Below are 22,642 nucleotides of genomic sequence, written 5' to 3'. Positions count from 1 at the left end.
CTGCCTGCTCTAACCAATCAACAACCCACAGCCGGCTCTCACAGGTGGGAAGCCTCATGACAAGAAGCCCAGACCTGAGGGACAGGAAGAAGCTTTTCCTCCACAGATGTTCTCAGCCGAATATTTTCATCACAACTTCAAAGTATGCACAAACACTGGCATTCCTCAGTCCAGCAGAGCTGTTGAGCCCTCCCTTCAGCAGGGAAGTTGAACAAAGGGCACCACAGGCATTCCTGGCGCTGGGAACCGTGATGCTGAAGGCTTGTCCAGGGTCTGAGTGCTTCGATCCAGGTGGGAAGGGATCTTCCCCAAGGACATAAGCCACAGTGATCAAGCCCTGGCTGACTGGTTGCCATACGTTTTCCTTCACAGAGGATGAACAAGGTTAGAGAAGTTAAAGGACTTGTTCAAACACTACTTTTTACTACCTCTCAAAATCAATAAGGCAGGGAGTTAGGAGCTAAAGACAGAGAAGGCTCATTTGAACCCAGCTCCAATGAAGTCACAGAGACCAAGATACCTGCTCTCTATGGCCTCACCCATGCTGCCACTTCTTCCTAAGCAGAAGGACAGGGGGGAAGACATGGCAATTCCCACATTTTCTCTGCCTGGGATGCTGGCAGCTGGGATGAGGCTGAGCCCTTTGGGTTACCACATGAACTACACAGCTCCAGGAAGTCCCTTCTTTCCCTGGAACCAACAGGGTATGCCACATCTGGGTTAACAATTCTTTATTAGGAGTCAGGTTCCGAACAAGGTAGAAAGCAGTGGCAAGAGGAGTTTCAGGTAGGGGGATGAGGAGGGGAACACCAAGCCTGGCTAGCTGGGCCACTGCCAGAGGTCAAACGGGAGCCCTGGGATGGAAGGGATCTGGAGAGGGGGTGCTGGGGTCAGTCTACAGGAGAGGACACAGATCAGCGGATGGTGTATCGTACATAGGGGACCTCAACGTCCTCGCCGCTCTCATCGTTACAGCACAACTCAAGCACCAGTGCTCGTACATGGCGCCCAAGCTTTCGTTTCGACACACGGCTTACAATCTCGGTCATCCTGGGGACGAGGGAGCAGAGGGTCAGGAAGGCAAAAGGTGAGAAGGGGCAGCTGGGGGCAGTGAGCAGCAGTCGGACAGCTGCAAGTTGAGGCCCCCCCACCACCCAACTCACGGCTGATCCAATCGTTCCTTGAGCTTGGCAGCTGGCATGAAGAAAGAGTAGAGCATAGACACGCCCTGGGACAACATAGTGATCTCCAACTTATGTTCTGTCTGGAAGAGGGGGAGGACATCAGTGTCACAGGGGTGGACAGGCCAGTCAGTCACCTGCACACGCCACCCCCAGGTCGGGTGAGAGTCAGAAAGGGCTCTCACCTTGAAGTAGTCGAGGAACTGTTTGAGGGTCATCTCCTCACCGTTAGGCTGCAAACCCTGTACCTCAAAGCGATCCCACAACGTCCACTCTTGGTTATAGTACTGTGGGGAAAGTAGCAGTCTATGGGATGGGGGACATCAGGGCACCAAACCCCATCAGTCTCCCCCTCATTCATGCAGACATGCTAAGTCAGACCACAAGCCTCTTTTGTCCAAAATGTTCTTGTGGCTTTTGTCTGGCCTTGAGTAAGCAGTGAAACCCTTATGATAATTGAGACAAGGCTTTACATCATGGAATCATATTCTCTTCTGCTCATTTCCTATCCCCTCATCTCTCCCACATTCTGCTCTAATGACTTCTTCTTCAAACAGGCCAGGCACACTTACCTCAGTACCCTTGCAGACACTGGTCCCTCTCTCTGGAATGCCTTTCTGGCAAGGCCTGGCCTGTCTTCTCACCTCCTCCAAGTCTGGACTCATATGTCACCTTCTCCTTAAGGCCATTCCTGACTATCCCACATTTAAAATTCTAAATCCATCCCCTTGCCCCCTGGTATTCCCAAGTTCTCCTTATCTTATTCTTTTTTGGAGGTTCTAAAATCGTTTACTGTATTACTCTATTTCAGGAATATAACCTTAGCACCTGTAAGAGTACCTAGCCCACAGTAGGTGCTCAATAAATATTTGAGTGCATAAATGAATGAAGCAAGTAAAAGCACTGAGCATAGTAAGCACTCAATAAATGTTGGGTGCTACTTTTGTGCAGTTATTAATCATAATCTAATATTCAAATATCTTTTCTGAGGGCTCCCACAGTCAGAATCAGACACCTACTTAACACATAGAAGGTACTTAAAAAAAAACATGGTGAGTGAATAAATGAACAAGGGTATACACGAAGGAAAGAGGTACACATTGACAGAAACCCTCTCCTGGTGACAGGCTATGAAGCAAACTACAGCCAGCTCTACAGACAAACATCCCACCCACAAACCCACTTCCTAATGTAGATCCTCACCTGGTGACGAGGTGCTGCAAGGGGCTCGGAGAAGCCAAAAAAGGGCAGCGCCAAGTTAAGGAAACCATTCTTGTAGGAGTTGAGCTGTCGGTGCCCCTGCACCACCTTGTACAGCTCTAAACACACAAGGCCAACCACGGCTGCTGTGGTTGTGGCAATGGCTGGGATGATCTTTCCTGCAATCAGCTTGCTCTGTGAGACAGCAAAGGATCAAGGAAGGTGGAAGTTAAGAGTAGAAGAGGCTGAGTCTAAAGAAGGGATGAAATGTGGGCAAATCCAGCCCGGGAGAGGGTGGAACATTGGGTCTGGGTTTGCCCCACCTTGTGCCGGTCTGCAGGAGGAATGTCATAGTTCTCTGCTCGGAGGTTGGATGCGGCCACAATGAAATCCATATGGAAGTTGGTGTCATCATCCTTTTAGGAGTGAGAGGTTAAGGGAGGAGGGTGGGGAGACAATAGGAGAAAATCAGAGGAAGAGGATTCCTGGCCTCTAGGGGCACAAGTATCCACTGCAATTACCTGCTGGGCTCTCAGATCACAAAGGCATGGCTGGGAACATCTATTCATTCAGGGCCGCGTAGCAGGCCCATGATCCAATCCCACAAAGGCCTGGGGCTGCCTCCCGATCCTTAGAAGCCTGTTCTGTCCAGCCCACCTATGCTTATCCCATCCCCACTGCCTGCTGGGGCCCCCACCCAGCACCTTCTCAAAGTCGATAGGGTACATCTTGAACCCAGGGAGCTTTTCGGGACTGGGCAGTGTGGCCTTGAGTTCTTCCAGACGGCTGTCATCTGCAGGGAGAGAGGGACACCATCAACGCTTTAGACCCAAGGCCAGGGTCTGAGGTAGAAACAAGGGGGGTGAAAGGTGTTTAGGGAGACAAAGAATTTGAAAAGGAAAGACATCCTGGGAGAGACGAGGGACAATGGCAAGAAACAGTGCAGGACAACAGAGTACAAACCTGAAGAAGATTGGGGCGGGAAGGGTGCAGTGTGGAATATCAAGAGAGGCAAGAGAGACTAAAGAACCGAAACAAAGACATTAGGAGAAAGTGGGGATGGACAGATAAGGATGGGAGAGCAGTAGATCTCAGGGAGAATGATGCAGAGAGGTGGGGAGACATGGAGGATACAGGGGAAAAGGGCAGGGAACTACAGAGAGGTAGTTGGGAGAAGTGTGCAGATGTGGTTAAGATGGGAGGACAGAAGATACAAAAAAGTAAAGAATGGGGCATATATAGAGGGTGAGATAGGTGAGAAGCCTGTATACACCCTATATATACTCTACATACACTCTGCGTGTATATTACACACACACACACACACACACACGTTTATACACATTTTACATGTACCTGTGTATGTTTTATCCATATACAAATACATGTACATGTATATGAGGAAAAAGATGAAGGAAATATGGGTGAAATGCAGAAGTAGAAAAAATATACAGAGAGGAACATGAGGGGGTAGATATCTGGGAAGAAGATGGGAGACATGGGAGAAAATAAAAACAGCCACATTCATTCATCGTGTATGGCTGCTTTTGGGCTTCAACTGCAGAGATCATTAGCTGCAGACACTATATGGGCTAAAAGAGTCAACTGCTTGGCCCTTCACCCGACAGAGCATGAGCTGGGGGAGAGAGATGGGCAACTGGGGTGGAAATATGAAGAAGGGGATGAGGAAAACTATGTGGAGGGTAACATCACGGAGAAGACACACACGGAGGAACATGGGGTGAGAAGATGGGAGCAGATACCAAAGGAGCAAGACCACTGGTGGAAATCACACCTTCCAGATAAACAGATCAAGAAGAAGTCTCAGGACAGGGTTGCACAGTAGTGCCGGGGCAGAGAACTGGTGAGAAGGCTGCACTGGGCAGAGGACCAGTGGGGCAGTAACTCCTGGCAGAGGGGCCAAACATCCTCACCCACAGAGGCATTGGCGCTCTGCAGCTCCTGGTCAGAGACATGGATCTTGACTCCAGACTTGGGGGTGAACTCGGGGACCTGCACGGACTGTAGGAGCGTGGCCACAGCAGCTCGGTCCTGAGAGCCTGTCAGCCCGTAGGTCTGGGCGAACAGGTTGGCAGCAGCTATCACGTAGTCCAGATGAAGGGGCTGGGAGAAGGCAGGGCCCAGAAGGGTGAGCACGTCTGCCCTCACCTGGGGAGTCTCGGCCTCCTTCCCTCCCACCCACTCTCCACCTGACCCTAGGAGACCCCAAGGAGGAGACTTACGTTGCTGACATCAAAGGTGAGTGGGTGTGGACAGCGTTTGGGCCCAGACCAGAACGGAGCTCCTGAGCTTGTGAGCTAAAGAAGCGGAGAGATTTTTGAGGAGTAGGATCTAAAACTGGAGCCTCTCCAGCAATCCTAACTTCTCACCTGGCCCTTGGGTGTGCCCTATTCACTAGCCCTGGCTGGGCACGCATGGCAGGGGATGGAGTCAATCATGAACAACCCAGACAGTAAGGGTCCTGTGAATGGAAGTTCTGATGCCAGGGTGAACTAGGGGTGTTGCTGAAAGAACTCCTGGCACTCACTCTGTGCAAGACACAGCTTAACAAACTCTTTGAACTGCCAGGTACTGTACTGAGTTAATATTAACAAATACTAAGAAATCCTCACAAGAACCCTCATGAGGTAATTATTACCACCTCTACTTTACTGACAAGGAAACTGAAGTATATAGAGAAGCTATGTGACTTGCCCAAGTGCAAATGGTGCTTGGAGTTGAACCCCCACTGATTTCCTGAGCTCTTAACTCCAAGATTTCTCCTCTATGATCGCTACAGTCCTAGGAGGTGGATGAGTCAGCCCACCCCACAGGTAAGGGAAACAAAAATGAAAGTCTCTTGCTGCAAAGAAAGGGGATGGCAAAAATAGGTCAAGTTTAATAATTTTTCTGAGACTCCCCACACCTTGGGGCATATGCCACAGCTGGACTAATCTCCAGGAGGAGCCAGAGAACTCATAGCAGGCTCCCCTTATGGAAAAAACACATTCTGCCAAATGGACCTGGCAAGTGGGCATTACCTGATCAGGAGGGAAGTTGTGTAGCAGCTGCCGGATGTTGTTAGAGTACTGCGTGTGCCAGTGGTGGCAGGCCCAGGTCACACAGTCAGCCCAGGTCTGTGGCCGCTGCAGCACAAGACTGCGCTGCACAGCCTCCAGCACCTCCAGGGGTTGGGTGCCCGCCAGTCGCAAAGTCCGCTCCACAAACTTGGAGTCTCTATCAGGAATTGGGGGGGTCAAAGGGGTAGGATTACACAGCGGCCTCAAGAGTGGGCTCCAGGGCAACCTCACTTTCTCCAGAGAAAGCTAATCCTGGCCGCCAATGGAATGAGGCCCAAGCCTCATTCACAGATTCATTTGAGAAGTGTGCCTGTGCTGAGTGTCATAGCAATGAGGAAAGCAACCAGGATGCCTTGACTGTCGGGCAGGGGGTGGGCTGAGTGGACATTTGGTTACTTACGTGAGGTATTGGTTGACGTTTTCTGCTGGTTGCTTGAAGAGGCCTTCAAACTCATCTCTAGCCCACTACAGACAAACAGATTACAGGGGACAATGGTGGACAAAACAGACTTCTGGAAGCGTTAGAAACACCATCAGTGAATAAATCCAATGGGAAGAACATAGCTGCTCTGGGAGAAGGTAAGCCCCCCAAACTTCCCCACTCCTCGGCCCCCTAACACCTCAACTGAAAAACCAATGAACTTGACCTGGACAGTGGTTACACTAGTGAATGTGTGAAAAAAAAATTAAGATCTGTATACTTTACTTGAAATATGTCATGCCTCAATAAAAAAAAAAAAGTTCAGTTATGTATATATTAAAATTTACAAATAAAAAAAAAAGAAAATTCAGACCAAACCGAAAAATAATTTCTATACAGGCCCTGAAGATTCAGCAGCAAACTGGACAGAGGCTCTGCCCTCTGAGTGGGTTTGGAGAACACAGATGTGAGATCTAGGTTCAAATCCAGCTGTTACATAGTATCTAACTTTGTGACTTCAGGAATACACTTAACCCTGTGGTGGTGCTGCTGCTAAGTCACTTCAGTCGTGTCCAACTCTGTGCGACCCCATAGACTGCAGCCCACCAGGCTTCTCCGTCCCTGGGATTCTCCAGGCAAGGACACTGGAGTGGGTTGCCATTTCCTTCTCCAATGCATGAAAAGTGAAAAGTGAAAGTAAAGTCACTCAGTTGTGTCCCACTCTTAGTGATCCCATGGACTGCAGCCTACCAGGCTCCTCCATACATGGGATTTTCCAGGCAAGAATACTGGAGTGGGTTGCCATTGCCTTCTTTCCCAAATAGATACTATAACAGTCCTAAGTATGTATACATTTACAGTTTATTTAAAATAGCACCAGATACATACAATGCTAAGTGCTTTACAGCAACCCTGTGAGGTATACACCACTGTCAACTCCATTTCATGAGACAAAGAAGCTAAGTCCAAGGTTACTTACTAGTGACCTAGTGACACTGTGGCAGGTGCACAAATATAAACACACTCAGCCTGGAACTAGAGAGGGGGAAGGGAAAATGATGGAGGAAACTTTTTTTTCCTCTCCCTATTTTGTTCGCATATCCCATACTTCAACTAAACATTCTGAATGGTCTGCTTTCAAAGACTGCAGTAAGAATCATCTGATAGCACAAAATCCTCAGGTTCTGACTGGAGGCATAGGTGCTGGATAACCTAGATATATTCATTTTGTAAAAACCTCCAGGCAGATAATATGTGCACTGCTGTGTATTATATATGTATATGCATCATACCAACAAAATCATCCTGGAAAACCAGCTGTTAAACCCATTTGGAGCAATAGCAGGGGACACATGAATATGAACTGTTAGAGACAAATAAGTAACCAGGAGAGACAGTAAGAATTACCACTAATGTTGTTCAACATGAAGGTGGTGTTTTGGCTAGATGCAGCAGTTCTCACCTGGGAGGGATTCTGCCCCCAGGGGACACCTGGCAATGTCTGAAGACATTTTTAGTTGTCACAAACAGAAGAGGGTGCCATTGGCATCTCGTGGAGCCAGGAATTGTGCTAAACATCCTATGGTGCTTAGGATGCCCCCATGACAAAGAAATATCGGGCCCCAACTGTCACCAGTGCTGAGGTTGAGACCCTGTTGTGTGGGAATATAGCCTCCCTTTGAAGAAGTATAGGGAGTGAAGCATTGTGATGTCCGCAGTATACATGAATCTAAGAAAATGTGGCAAAACATTAACAAATGTTAAATCTAAGAGTATTTGAGTGTTCCTTGTACTATTCTTTGTATTTTGTCTAAATGTTGAAAATTTTCCCAAAAGAGAGAAATAAATGGATCATTCTAACAATATAGGCTGCAATTTACACATTCCATGCAATTCTCCAGGCCAGAATACTGGAGTGGGTAGCCTTTCCCTTCTCCAGGGGATCTTCCCAAACCCAGGGATAGAACCCAGGTCTCCTGCATTGCAGGCAGATTCTTTACCAGCTGAGCCACAAGGGAAGCCCAAGAATACTGGAGAGGGTAGCCTATCCCTTTTCCAGCGGATCTTCTTGACCCAGGATCTCCTGCGTTGCAGGTGAATTCTTTACCAACTGATCTATCAGGGAAGCCCTAAATGTTGAAAATTTTCCCAAAAAAGAAAGAAGTGGATCATCCTAGCAATCTAGGCTACAAGATGGGAAGTAAGAGAGACAGGTTTAGAGAAAAAGCAGAGGGGCTGGTAGCCATGAGGCCAGAGTGCCTGCTCCCTGCTCTCTCCCACCAATGCTGATCACCTGCAGGGTGTGCTCGATGGCATTGGGGAAGTTCTTCAGTGTGCAGATGGGGATGGACTTTTCAGGCGGGTCCTGGCTGGAGCTGTAAGATTCTGTTAGGAAGGGGATCACCACCTGCACGTTGCCCTTGGTGCCCAGTGTGCCCGACTCCAGCAGTGGCTTACGGTAGTACACGCAGCGGCGGTCCATGTACATGCCTGGGGGTGGGGTCACAACATAATGTGAGTGGCAACATGGAACATTAGGAGGCAGGAAGACAGACACCTCCAAAACATACACACACACACGTGCGCACGCATACATGTAACTTGGCAACTTGGCCCCTGACCTCCTCACCCGCCTCCAAACTCACGGGCATCCACATTATCCAGGGCATTGGTTACACCATCCAGGTTTTGGAAGAAATCATCGTCATAGATGCGCTCAGTGTCAGGACCTACACGGTTCTGGTGGCTTGTCACTCGGATATGAGGATTCATCTGGCGCACAGCTGCAGCAGCTGTGTCAGACTTTAATTTCTAGGGGGAGTGAGAGTGGGAATGGGGGAACAAAACTCAAGTTATTCATGTGTGCAACCAGAGAACCTCTACAGAGCTGTCCTCCTGAAGGCTGACATATTTAATGCTGCGAAGAACTAGGCCCTAAGTTCAGGAAGCTCTCTGGTTTGGCAGGAGACAGTTCATGACAGTACCACAGGGCTAGGGCAGGGACTGATATGCCAGGGGTTCAGTGGAAAGGGAAGCAGTAGACAGGCATAGATTGGAGACAACAGGCCAGCCTTCTGTCCTTCTGCCTACCCAACATCCACTGTTCTTTCAGGTAATGGCACCTAGGCTGGGGAACATTCCCCCCAAACAAAACAATCTTAGCATACAGACAAGAAGTTCGAATCAGGCCATATCCTTCCTCTGCTGAAAACCCTCCCTTGCTCCCACCTCCACCAAAGGTAAGATGACTTGGTCCCCATTTCCTCCAGCTTATCTCCTACTCCCCTCCCACCTCAGGATCTTTGCCTGAGTGGTTGAGGAACTCTACTTCCTCACGCCCTCCAAGTTGGCAGAGATGAGCCCTTCCACATATCAAAATTGCAAACTGATCTCCCTGGCCTGCCCACTTCCCTCATCGTGCTGTTGCTCTTTCCTCTGCACAGCACTTACCAAGAACGCTGAGTATAAACTTTATTACTGTACTGTGTTTATTCTTTACTCTCTGTCCCCACTCCACCAAATCTTTGTTTCCTTGGTGTACTCCAAGTACCTACAAGAGCACCTACGTGGATAACTACTTGGTGAATAAATGAATGAACAAAAGGGGAATCGATCCTGGCCAGGCAATGATGCTGTTCCCCACAGAAGGCCTACTAGCTAGATTCCTGTATAACCTAGCTTCTATCTGTGCAGAGAACAGTGAACCTAGCACAAGGCTCTCCTAGGAAAGAGGCCTCCTGGCCAGGTTGGGCCTTGGCTGCAGTCTGGAAACCTGGATTTCAAGAGTTCTTACCATTCCCCACCTGGTAAAGGCTGCTCACTGTGCCTAGGCTGCTTATGAAAACCCTACGGTTTAGGCCAAACTCCTGCTCTCCTTTTGGAGTCTGCAATTTGGGGATGTTCCCAGAAGAGGGAGCCTACATGACCAGCCCACAGTAAAATCCTTGGGTACTAGGTTTCTTACAAGCTTCCCTGACTGGCACCATTTCACATGTGTTGTTGCAACTTGCTACTAGGGGAATTACAGGTGTCCTGTGCAACTCCACTGGGAGAGAGTCTTGGAAACTTGTGCATGGTCTCCCCCAGACTTCACCCCAACTTCTCTTTGCTGATTTTGTTATGCATTCTTTCACTGGAATAAATCATAGCCCTGAGTATGACTATATGCTGAGTCCTGTGAGTCCCCCTAGTGAATCACTACACTTGGGACCCCCAACACACTGTCCCAACCAGCATTCATAAGAGGTCAAGGAAAAAGAAAACAGGACATGAAAAACGGTGGATTCAATGGAAGGGTACTCAGCATTCATTGAACGAGTGACAGAAATCGAGGGAGAGCTGAAGGAAAGAAAAAGGCAGTAAAGCCCCCTTTCTAGGAAGAATGGGAACAAAAGACAAGATGAAAACAAGATGACAAAGTACCGCCTCCACCCCTCATCACACTCACAGTGACATCCCAGGGCCGGAACAGAAACTGTCTGTTCAAATTTGACTTCTCAATGGTGTCCATGTCTGTGACAACAATTTCTCCATCTTCTGCACAGCCCAGCCCAATCATGGCAAAGTTCTTGAGCAGTTCACAGCCAATGGCCCCTGCGCCCACCTAGAAGACAACCAAGAAAAGACACAGAGTGTCTGGGTCAGGGTGATGCAGGTCAGCGTGAAGTCATTCATCACTCTGTACTCTCACTCCCCAGAAGACAGCAAGAGAGGGGTGTCTAGTGCCACATCCTTAAGTGCCACAGCTATGAAAATAACCTAGTCATCTGAGGGTGGAGGCACAGATGGGGGAAACAGGACATACTAAGCTTTCCCAAGATTAAAAAAGAAAGGCAAAAGTCATGTGATACAGATACAATAACCAAAAGACACTCCCTCAGGTGGCAAGAGACACCGTAACAGGTAGCCAGAGGCCAGGGGATATGAAGAAAGCACGTGTCCCAGCGGATCACTCACCAGGAAGTACTTCTGCTTGCCCAACCTCTCCTGCAGGTCGGAGCCAAATACAGCCACCTGCCCATCATAACGGTTCTGGCGCTGAGGAATGCAAAGGGAGAAAGGTCAGAAAGCAGCCTCACCAGAAATGCCCCCTATGTCACCTACCCCAGGGCCCTACTCACATACCGGGAGGCACTTGTCCTCCGTGAGGGCCTCTTTGTCCTCAGGGAGACACTCGAGGGCATCAAAGTACAGCCACTGCATGATGGGCATAAACTTCCCAGAGCAAGCCTGGAGAATAAGCAGGAGAGAGGAAGTAGTCAGTGCTTACCTGGGGCCTCATGCAGATGGGACAAGTGACAGAGGCAGGGAGGCGCCTGGCCTATGCCAACCCTGGCCTTTTCCACCTATACTGACCTTCATGACCTCCTGGGCAGCAAGGCCCCCAATGAAGGCATTTATGGGAGCCAGGTCCCCAGCAGCCACATATGCTAGCTTCCGGATGAGGTCCTCATCCAGGCTGCCCTGCTGCACTGCAGGCAGGGATCGAGTGTTCACAGCCTGGGCTATGGTCACCAACTCTGCTGCATCCTCCTAGTGGGGCCAAAGGAACCAAGAGCATGCCTGTTAGGTCACTGTGTTGGGGGCGAGAGGTGTAGGGAGAGGGGCAGAATGGGCCTGCAGTGCCAAGGTCATCTACCCTGGCTTGGCTCACCCACACCCACCTCATTGTGGGGCCGAGGGGACCGACCATGCTGAGCACAGAAATGGTGCAAGGCCTGGAAGCCAATGTGTAGCTGGGCAGGGCGGGAATACTTGGCGAAGTCTGTCATCACAAAGTTAGGCTCTGCTAGGGAGGCTGGCAAGGATTTCTGTGGGAAGCAAGGCATCAGAGAAAAAAAAAAAAAGAATCAGAAGAGAATTGAGAACCATGAGATGCCCAGCCCCAGCTCCTACAGCCCACTGCCCCTCACACTCACAAAGCTGATCTTCTTGGGTACTTTGACCTGGCTGACGATGCCTCCGCGGATATAGTCAGAGAAGCTGGACGTGTCACAGATGCTAAAGGTGTAAGGACCTAGAGCAGACAAAACAGTCAGGACACCCACTCTCCCTAAAACCTACAACCACCTACAAGATGAGGGAAAATCCATTCCTGACCCAGCTCAGATATCAGGAGTAATCTCCTCTCCATCCCGAGTTCTACTCGAACTTCAGAAACCATCTCCCCTCTACCCCAAACCCAGCGCCCACGGGACCCCACGTCTCTGACCCTAAGTCTACAACGGAAGACGTTCTCTGCTCCCTGTCTGAATTAGCTCAGACACAAGTGGATCCTCTGATCTTTGTTCAAACACCAGAGACCTTGCCTCCCCTCAGTGCAGCTATCAGGGGCCTATTCTACGAACAGCTCAAACACAAGACAGCATTTCTCCCCCACACCCTGCTGGGCAGACCTTAGGAGACTCTACCTCTGGTTCATCCCAGATACCCAGGATATGTCTCCCCTCACGCAGAGCCCAGGGAAACGCCTCCTGTCTCCCCTGGTTCCCCCCTGGCCCTAGCTCACCCAGGACTTTGATTTCCATGGGCTGACTTCCATTGAGTTCAATCATGCCCTGTACTTCCGAAAAGGAGACGAAGTCGCCACTCTCAAAGCCATGTCGGGCCTCATCCAGACAGGTAACCACACCGGGGTTGTCCTGGTTGAAGGAGGAGTACCTCAGAGGCAGGTTCAGGGTACTGGGAGCAGACAGGAAGGCCTGTGACTGCCCATCCGCCTGCCAGGACCCAAGGCTGGCCTCCTCACCTTGGTGACCATAGAAACCATAGCACTGAGCGGCTGCTCCCCATTGGAATCAGTGAGGATCATTTCCTCTCCAAAATCACAGAAGAGCTGCCTGTAGAGGGAGGCAACAGGGCTGATGCCCGAGTCCCACGCACACTGAGACTGCACGTGTCCCTCAAGATGCAGCGAGTATTTGCTGAGCAAATTCAACCCATCACTGCTAGGAATCAGACTGTGCTCATGCTACGTGGGGCAAGGTAAACACACAGCATCCCAAACCCAAAGGCCTAAGGGGGGCTGAGGGCAGTCAGAGCTTGGGGGTCTTTTCTTGGGCAAGGCAGGGGTCGGGGTGGAAAAGAGCAGGGGCACTCACCCGAACAGGCCCCGGGTATCTGCCACCACCAGCTTGATGCCATGGTTGTGACAGAACTCACCCACCCGCAGCTGGTCCTCCAGGGGGCTGTTAGTGAGGACCACCACCTGTGGAGAGGTGGAAGCTCAGGCGAGGGCCCAGCACCAGGGTGAAGGGTAAAGGGAGCGATCATGGAGGAAGGCTGGTAGGAGGGCTCACGGGGTCCTTAAGGCTTTGCTGGTTCAGCTCTCTATCACAAATAGAAAGTATCTACCACGTATCAGATTCTGCCCAAGCAAAACTCAATGAAAGGAAATGTGAATCCCTAGACTATGGCAGGCAAGGTAAAGAGACAATTGGGAGGACAGTCTGGGTAACAGCTGACTCCTTCATTTGCCAACACCCACTGCTGCCTGTTTACAGCCCTGCCATGCCCTGGGAGAGACAGAAGTAAAACTTTGTCCTCAGCCAAAGTCTGAGCTCACTCCTACCACACCCACTTGCTCCCAATTCTTAAAACACCTGCTCAGCCATGGGTCTCTGCTGAAAGCCTACCCATTCCCATCAGGGTAAGCTCCCATGGCTACAGCAGGGTTCAGCAGCAGTGTCCTGGCTCGCAGGGACACCCTGGGGGAGAATTTCAGCTCCCACAACTCCTCTTTCTGGCCCAGAGTTTTTATTTAACCAACAACCAGCTGCTAGTCCATAGCCCTCACAAAACCTTTATCAAGTCAGCATTACTACCATTCCCATGTCTGCAGACAGACAAAGGCAGAAGAGGAGACTCCATGACCGGCCTGACGTATGCAAGTACAATGAGAGACTCATGCCAAGGCAGTTTGGCTCCAGTCTGTGCAAATAACCACTATGCCTTCCCGTCTGCTGGCTCACATATTCCTCCTAAAGAGGCAGGCCCAGGGTCTAAAGCCTGCTCATATTCCCTCGCTGCAGCCTTAGCGTGAAACCTGACACACAGGCTAGCCCATTAAATGTTTATCAAAAGAATAAACCAGAGCTGGGCTCTGAGAGAACTGAGCAGGAGGCCAGATGATGGCCCATGGTACCTGGAAGTCACTGAGAAAGTCCTCCACAAGGGGCCCGGTGTAGGCGCTGACAGGCACGTAGCTGTTGAGCTCAGCGAGGCGGGGCTGGGAGACCTCAGCTCGGTTTTTCCCTATGTCTTCTTCCCGCAGGTAGAACTGCAAAGGAGAGTGTAGGAAGAAATGAACTGGCTGTATAGCCCAGAGGGCTGGGGCCTTGGCAAAGAAGGGGGATGGTAAGAGGAACCTGGGAGGAGAGGTCGGCCCACTGGGCAGTGCCCTGGTCATGCAGGGTGACAGCCTTGACGCCACCAAGGATGATGTTCTTGGCAATCTCCACGCCCAGGCCCCGAAGGCCTGATACCAGTACGCTGGAGGTCTGGAGCCGCTTCATTGCCTCATGGCCCAACACATACCTGCCAGGTTAGAGGGTGTCACAGGTCAGGGTCACACCCTCCTGACTCTATCCACTCAGAGCCCCCTCCCACCTCACAGTCCAACTTTGGCCCCACTCACAGCTGCCGGGAGTAAAGGCCTTCATCTATGTCTGCGTCACTGCCATTTTTCGCCATTCCCTAGAAATGGAGGGGAAGACTAGGTTCAGGGAGATGTGCAGGAGGAGGGACGGGACAGACAGGACAGGCACACAGAAAACGTTCCCACCCACCACCCCGCCTGCCAGTCTCTAGGAAGAACACACTCACGTTAGCTGGCACCGAGGGCACTTCGGACAATACGGAGTGGGCAGGGGAACAGTTAGAACCCGGCTTTGGATCAGGCCCGGACACGCGACGTTTCTTGGACAGCGGCGAGCTGGACATCTGGAGAGCATAAAAGTAATCAGAAGTGAGCCTGGGGCATGGGGGTGTTCCTGCTGGTTAGTGATGATGGGGGGAGGGGGGAAAGGAAGATGTAAGGGCTAATATCCGCATTTTACAGAAGAGGAGACAGGTACAGAGAGGTGAGGTGACTTTCCCAGGGTCACATAACTGTCAGAGCTAAGATCTGAACCCAGGTGATCTGGCTTGCAATCCATGCTGCTGACCACCAGGCCATTCGCTTTTCTCCCCCGCCCAGCATAATGAGGGAGAGACTCCAATCCTGTGGGAGGAAAGGAGTGACAAGAATGTACTTGTTGGGGAGTCAGAGGAAGGATGTAGCTTCAGGTCAGACCTTGCCACTCCTCAACAGATATCATTTAACCCTTATGGGCTTGGTTCCCTTGCCTGGAAAACACAGGTGAGAATACCACTTACCTACCCCATGGAGTTGTTGAAGTAATGAGATATAACACAGACCAGAGAGCCTGACATGGAGCAGGGAGGGAGGCAATAGCAAAGAGCCATTCTCCTCCCCCTTAATCCCAACGACAGGGGTTAGAGAGGGACACGTGGCTTGGACATCCACCAGGGTGGCATGATGGCAGGAGATATTATGCTGAGAACTCAGCTCCCAGAGGGGTTCAGAGAAAAGAGTTTCACAAAGTCCAACCCCCTCCCCACCACCTCCAGCTCCAGGAGGGGAAAACAACCAGAGCCAATAAAAGAAGTTGCAGAGAGAAAGAGAGAGGAAATACACACTTCCCAAGCCTTGTCCCTGTGTGGAGTCCTTTAAACAGATCAACAATGATACATGAATATTTATTAGGAGTCCTCCCTGTGCCAGATATCAAACTAAGCACTTTATGAGCTATGCCTCACTTTGTCCTCAGGGCACCTCTGTGGGGTTTGGACTACTATCAGTAAGACCGCCCCTCAACTCACACTGGAAGGAAAAAAATCCACTCAGGGACTTTGGAGACTTGACCGAGGTCCCCACAAAGAGAGTGGCCAAGCTGGAATCATACTAGGACCTGCTGACCCTGGAAGCCCAGGCTGCCTCCTAACCTTATGGTGTTTCATCCACTCAATGGTCCTGACCCTGCGAGGCAGGGCTGAGTGTCCTTGCCAGACAAATGGAAAAACCTGAGCTCATGAGGACTAGGTCCCAGAGACAGAATAATGCAGCCTGCTGTGAAAGTGAGATCTTGGAGTGAGGGGGTGACTGGACCCAGAGGCTGGAGATGACAGGACTCTGAATCATTTCCCCTTACCCCCAATGCACCTCTAGGCCTCTGTTCTCCTACACTGAGCCTTTTCTGACACCAATCACACCAAGTACCCCCACTGTACCTAAGAGGCCACTTTGGCACTTGTCACACGCTAGCACTAAGCAAGATAACAAGAGCACCCTAACATCTACTAGGAGCTTACTGCCAATCAATCTCTGGGTAAGGGGCTTTGTCTAGTTCTAACAATGCTTGCTCACAAACCAAATAACCTTATACCTATGCCACAAATTAGAAAACAAGGGCTCAGAAAACTCCAGTCACTCCAGTCTAGCTGCTGCTAGACTGTTTACCAAACACCTCCTGGGGGAACAGAGTTAGGACCCAGCTTGGGGCACAATCCACACGGCTGACAGATGAGAGGTGAGGGAGGGGTACCCAGGAGGCTGGCTACGGTCCAAGGCACCCAGCTGAACTGCTGGGAATGCCAAGAACCAACCTAGGTAGAAGAAGCTTGGTGAGTTAGTTGGGAGACCAAGGCAAATTCCATTTTCCATGACTGACTTCCTGAGACAGAGTAGGGAGCTCATTTCCTTTGAGCCCCATTTTCTCCGCCCTCTCCCCACCCGCCGGCAAAGCAGGGACTTAGCTGCTGCTGCTGCTAAGTCACTTCAGTCATGACAGACTCTGTGCGACCCCATAGATGGCAGCCCACCAGGCTCCTCCTACGGAGGTTAAAAAAGTCAAAGTCTGTGGTCAGAACTCAGCGACTTAAGCTCCTCCCCAGACACCTCCAGAGAAGCCTGCATTATTTAGTCATCTCCTTGCCAAGCCTCTGATTTGGTTGTTGAGCACACACCATCTCCCTGCACCTGAAATTAGAAATGGTCCAGGGCCAGAGAGATCTCTGCTCTCTAGACTGACATCTGGATCCCTAGGGCTGGCAGTGAGGGTCTAAGCAGGTTTCACCAGATGGTCTGAGAGAGGACTTCAGTTGCAGAGATTGGGAACAGGCCAGTCTCAGGGCAAGCAGAAAGGGGTTTGGGGCAGAAACCCCAGAGCAGATCTAAAGATCCTCCACCCCAAGTATAAAATCAATACCTTTTCTCTCTCAACACATGCTCAGGCTCCAATGAGGACACACGTACTACCAAATGTTCAGCAAACCTGAACGAGGACTCAGAGAGCTTCAGAGCTTGCCTGAGATCTCCAAACTGCTGATTTTGAAGCCTGAGCATTCTCTACCACCCAAATCAGAGACGGTTTGAGGTAGGAGCCCTGGAGCAGGCTTGAGAGCAGGCAGCCACAGGTCAAGACATCAGGACGGGGAGAAGGTAGAACACAGGATGCTGGGGCCTGTCAAGCCTCCTAAGAGGGATTAACTGAGAAATCCCTAGGAATATAAAAGAGAAGCATCAGGAAGCGGTTGCCTGAGCCTCTGGAGGGTCAGAGGGAGACAGGAAAGGGGATGTTAGAAGTCCAGGGTGTGGGGGGGGGCGGGGGTGGTATGTTGTGGACAGCCAGGGTGTGACTAGGCAAGGTTGTTAAGACTCAAATCTGGGTCTTTAGAAAAGGAGCTTTCAGGAAAGGGCGGGGAAATTGCATTTGAGGCCCCAGTGGCTACACAGGGAATGGATGGGGGATTCTGGGGCCCAAGGAGGTTTCAGGAAGATGATGGGGTCTCGGTGTAGGGATGCTCTCCATCAGGAGGATGCTGGGGCCCTGGGGATCTACACTGGTGGCAGAGGGAAATCTTTGACCAAAATTAACAGGGACTTGCAGGGGAAAAGGTGTCTCTGACCTTGATATCAGAGATCCAGGAGGCTACAAGGGTGGATGCTGAGGGTGGGGCTGTGGAGGCATTTCTAATAGAGCAACAAGGCCTCGTGTTGATCTCTGATTGGTACATGCTAGGTACTGTAACTGCTCTGAGGAGTGGAAAGAGGTTGAGCCCAGACAGTTCTGGCCCTAAAGATTTCAGTAAGCAGGGTTTCTCTGACCAATTATGTGGAAGCCCATGGAGGCTCTGAGAGTCGGTGCTGAGGAGGGGTTTTCTACTCTGATGGAGAACAAATGGACCTGTTGTGGGAAGGGACAACTGACCATGATGTTGGGGTCCAACAAAGCTGAAACCCTGAATGAAGATGCTGGGATCCTGGAAGGCTTTGAGGGCAGATTCTGAGGCCTGATGCAACGTTAAGGGATCTGTGAGAGAAGCTAGAACCCTGGTTGGCTTTTGAAGGCAGAGGTTGAGTGAAGGGTGGGATTTGAGAGGCAAGTCTCTGATGCAAGGGGCTAAGAGCCAATAGGGTCTGCAAGGGCAGAAGCTGGCAGAGAGATCTCTGATGGAAGATTATATGTCCAAGAAATGCCTCCCTCCTGTCTGGTCCCCTGGGAAACTGAGGGAAGATACTGGGGGTTAGGAGTGTCTGATGGGGGAGATGTTGAGGCCCTCAAAGGATAGTCTCTAAAGAGAATACTGGGACCACAAGAAAATAGGAGGCACTCAAAATAAAGGAAGTCTTTAAGGACAGATTCTAGGAATGAAAGCAGTCTCTAAAGGTGAATGCTGAAGCGGACCTCTGAATAGAAATGCTGGCCCAGAAGGGTTTCAGAGGTAAGATGCTAGAGCCAAGGTAGGTTGGGAGACCTCTGGTATGTGGAGGAGTGGTCTCTGACATGGAGGCCAAGCACAAATTGCCTTTTACAGGGTCTAGACTCCTTGAAAGCTCTAAGGGCAGACTGTGTGTGTGTGCCTATGCATGTGGAGGGTGGTTCTGAAGGAAGATGCTAGAGAAGGTTAAATGAAACCAAATGGACCCTTCCTGAGGTTTGGCCCCTCTTGGAACCTGCGAGGACAAATTCTGAGGAACGAAGGGTGAATGAAGAAAGATTCTGGGGGTACGTCTTTAATGACATACACCGATAGGAGGCTTTGACCAGGAATGTCGATCCCGTTTAAGTCTCCATTGCTGACTGGGGTAAGTTCCGATCTGCCATGCAAGAGGCAGGACAGGACCAGGTCCCTGATTAGGAATGCTGACTGAGTCTCTAATAGCAGATTCTGGAGGTCTGAGCCTAAGGTCAGATTCTGGAGCCGGAGGGACAGGGCTGGTCCCAGATGGGGAATATCGGCCCCGCCCAAAATGGACCCCCTACTTCTCTTCAACGATCCCTCCGTCCAAGTCATCACCACCTGCCCCGACATCAGCTTGGCCCAGCACCGGCCCAACACCATCCAATCCCGAAACCCCTGCCCCGGCCAAGGCGCTGAGAAAGGCCGTTTGTTACCAATGCCGGTTCCCCGGGTCGCGCCGCCGCCAACTCCTCTAGGAGCCGAAGCCAAGCCCGGCCGCCACCCTCCTCCTCCTTCTCCTCCTCCTCCTCCTCCCCGCCGCCTGGGCCGCCTAGAATCACCGCCGCCGACTTCTCCCGCGTCGTAGTGGTTCTGCTCGTTCCTGCCACCTCCTTCACCTCCGCCGCCGCCGACACAAGATGGCCGCCGCGGAGCCCGAGGCCGGAACAAAACCTTGGGCCCCACCCCCCAGAAACCCGGATGTACGCAGGCCGCGCCCATTCATGAATCATGTATGATGGTCCCCGTTTGTAACTCATTCGAAGGGGAACACCACCATCTGGTGGCTACTCTGGCAGTAACTAGGCAAACAGGTAAAACGACAGAAGGCACACCCGCCAAACGTGAATAATGAATACACTGTTACAGCCAGGCTACCATGGAAACCAAGAAAGGCCACCAAAGACACATTTCCTGATCGTGAATTATGCATGAGGCCGGGTGACTGGTTGACGAACACCCCGCAACCAGAAAGCCAATGTTAAAACATGGAAGCCACACCCCGATGCTCATGAATAATGAATAATCTTGCTGCAGCCTGGAAGCCAAGGAGACTGAGGCGACATCTCATGAATAATGCATAAGGTGGGCAAGGACAAAAGAGACAGGTCCGCCCACTGCTGCATCTGATACCCTGTAAACAGAGAAATAGGGCTAACACAAGACAACACTCTCACCTGGCTCATGAATAATGAATAGTGATACTGCTGCAGCCCAACCTGGAAACTCAAGAGAGGTCAAGAAAGGTCCCACCCAGTTACTGATGAATTATGCATGAGGCTGGATGGACAGAAATACTCCAGCCAGCCCTGCCCAGCAAGTAAGGATTATTGTATTCCAGCCAAGGCAACGTGGTCACCGCTTCCTGTTCATGAATAATGAAAGATGCTGCAGAGCCGCAGGGGAAACCCACGGGGAAGTGGAGCTGCCTCCTCCCCACCGTTAACTAAAAGCACGTGAACCAGAGCTGCTTTGGTCCACCCAAATCCAGGTTTACTACCTGCGTTTGGCAGTTGCCTGTTTCTACAACCGTAAAATGGGGGTAGTAGTAGAATTCACCTACATCATAAAGGCAAAATGTGTCACTATGAAAACCAGAGAGTATAAACTATGAAATGAACTCAGAGCAGTGCTGGCACAGAGCACTGTTACATTTTTAAAGCATTATATATTAATGTAAAGGTAACATGTAAAAATAATATTTTGTATTGATATAAAATTAGTTATGGGTGAAGGTATACCCAGACACCAGAGAAACCCCCAACTTGGGGCATTATATAAAAAATAATGCCTTGAAACACCCTTCCAGATTTACACTGTAAAACAGAGCACTAAGGCCACCAATGTTCATTAAATAGGTAGCACAGACTACCAGGTCACCAGAGACACAACTGTATACCAAAGCCCCAGGCACACGATAAACACCCACTACATTTCTATTTAATAATAATAGATCACATTAACCAATCGCCTGCTATGTGGTGGTTCCTTTGGTGAGTCCTTTCCATGCGTTGTGCCACTAGTCTCAGGAATGCAGAGCAGGGAATCACTTCCTTCAGGTCTCAGGTCAAAGGAGACCTCCTGAGTTCTCAAATCCTCACAAAAAATCACTTCCACCCATCGATGACTAGCTTTGTGACCTGGGACCAGACAGTTCTCTGGGCCACTGTATCCCCACCCATAAAATGAGAACAATAGTAACCTACCTTGTGATGAAGTTTAAATGAATAAACAGGTAGAAAGGGCTCAGAACAGTGCCTGGCCACCTGGTGCTATATGACTAACAGTAGTAGTAGTAGTAGAAGTACCAGTGAATTGGGTGGGTGGGAGAGAGACATTATGGTATTTAAGACCACAGGACTCTCGAACTAGACTAACTGGATTTCAATCCTGGCTCAGCCACTCACTAACTGTGAGTAACCTTAGGCAAATTACTTAGCCTCCTGGTGTCCCAGTTTCCTCATCTATAAAGTGGGACGATAATAACCTACCTCCCAGGGTTGTTGTGGGGATTAAATGGTCTAATAAGGCTGCTAAATGAGTGCAAACTAACCTGATCACCATTATGCTCAGACTCATTTTTTCAAGTTCACAGATCTGCCAAAGATCACACAGCTGGCAAGGATAGATGTGACTTGAATCTAGAGTCTTTGTTGATAATCTGGGATTATCGGGCCGCAAAGAATGAACAGTGCGCCAGGCCTCATCCCTTCGTGAGACGCAAAACTTTTAAATCCTGAAACCTCTTAAGGAAAAGCCAACAGCGGATCGTGCCGATGAAGCCCTAAAAGCTACGCCCCTCATGAATTATGCACAATGCCCCTAGACAAGCCACAGAAAACTCGGGCCGCTACTCACCTTCTTACGCTTTATCAGTGTGATCTAAATTTATCCGGCAGACTGCAAGGCGCCCCTTTCAGCACGCCCCTCCCTTGTGAATAATTCACAAGCTGATACCTCCAACGAACCAGGTGCGAAAAGGGCCAAAATGGTCTTCCTCAACAGCTCATCTCCTCATGCATAGCGAATAAAGCCATGGCAAAGGAAAGCCGGTGACACTCTGTCCCCTCGGAAGAGCCTAGCACGCTAGGCTCCAGCGTCCCTTCCACAGCCTGGGCTGGGGGCTCCTCTTCCTAAAACAACATGTGGGCCTCACTGTGTCCGGTCTCTCAGCCTTTTATACCCAAGCGCGGTGAGACGTCATAATAGAAGCAGAGGTCACAAAGGCCATTAGATATCTCCACATGCCACGTCGGTCCCGCCTGTTCCCACCGTCACCAGGACCCTTCCTGAATCAAGCCCTTCCCAAATTCCGCCTTGAGTTCAGGAACCTCAAACTTTGCCTCTCCCCTTGGGAAGCACACCAAATCCTACCTCATGGACAAGAGTATTCATACACGGATCCTAAGGGTCTCCCCAAACATCCCCCTAAACCCAGTCTCTAAGGGGTATAAACCCTGCCTCCGAGGGACGCTCGGAAAACAGACTTCAAAGTCCCACCCCGGAGTCCCTAACGCCACTTGCGTCCCCTCAAAAACAGCCACCTCTAAATGCCACACGGGGCTCAGAGCTCCCAAATATGCCCCTTAGAGGATCCCAGAAATTGAGCCACCTCCTTCGAATGCTGTTCGGGGGACTGGGGGGAACCTTCATCCAGCTCACCCCCTGTGCCGGGCGGAAGCCTCGCCTTCCTGCTGGAGATGAGCTGAAGCCACGGGGCAACGGAAGAGCAAATCACC

At 50.6% G+C, this 22,642-nt stretch overlaps 1 protein-coding gene across 2 annotated transcripts; it reads right to left on the bottom strand.

The window, feature by feature from the left end:
* Window positions 1-730: 730 nt before the first annotated feature.
* UBA1 (ubiquitin like modifier activating enzyme 1) lies at window positions 731-22,641 on the bottom strand. 2 transcript variants are annotated; one of them, XM_068962418.1, is made up of 26 exons: window positions 22,566-22,641; window positions 14,706-14,822; window positions 14,518-14,576; window positions 14,249-14,417; window positions 14,026-14,160; window positions 12,983-13,089; window positions 12,631-12,721; window positions 12,391-12,523; window positions 11,801-11,898; window positions 11,546-11,692; window positions 11,238-11,414; window positions 11,007-11,111; window positions 10,839-10,919; window positions 10,330-10,485; window positions 8,528-8,693; window positions 8,176-8,372; window positions 5,862-5,926; window positions 5,423-5,618; window positions 4,625-4,699; window positions 4,316-4,505; window positions 3,086-3,174; window positions 2,705-2,797; window positions 2,385-2,576; window positions 1,367-1,468; window positions 1,164-1,264; window positions 731-1,050 (listed from the first exon to the last, which is right to left on the bottom strand). In XM_068962418.1, the coding sequence occupies exons 2-26, from the start codon at window positions 14,820-14,822 to the stop codon at window positions 915-917; spliced, it is 3,177 nt and encodes a 1,058-aa protein (XP_068818519.1). In that variant the 5' UTR covers window positions 22,566-22,641; the 3' UTR covers window positions 731-914. The 2 variants fall into 2 exon arrangements, with proteins under 2 accessions (XP_068818519.1, XP_068818518.1); XM_068962417.1 differs by lacking the exon at window positions 22,566-22,641 and adding an exon at window positions 19,340-19,425.
* Between the last annotated feature and the right edge of the window lies 1 nt (window position 22,642).

Source organism: Capricornis sumatraensis, chromosome X, assembly GCF_032405125.1.
Source record: "Capricornis sumatraensis isolate serow.1 chromosome X, serow.2, whole genome shotgun sequence".
NCBI lineage: Eukaryota > Metazoa > Chordata > Mammalia > Artiodactyla > Bovidae > Capricornis > Capricornis sumatraensis.
This window is presented reverse-complemented; position numbering and strand designations above follow the sequence as displayed.

Bases quoted from the DNA above. Each gene is read 5' to 3' on its own strand.
- UBA1 (XM_068962418.1), bottom strand. From the start codon at position 14,822: ATGTCCAGCTCGCCGCTGTCCAAGAAACGTCGCGTGTCCGGGCCTGAT. The intron at 8,694-10,329 runs GTGAGTGTGATG...CACTCCCCCTAG, and splicing joins TCCGGCCCTGGGATGTCACT to AAATTAAAGTCTGACACAGC. The intron at 1,265-1,366 runs GTGAGAGCCCTT...CCCCTCTTCCAG, and splicing joins AGTTCCTCGACTACTTCAAG to ACAGAACATAAGTTGGAGAT.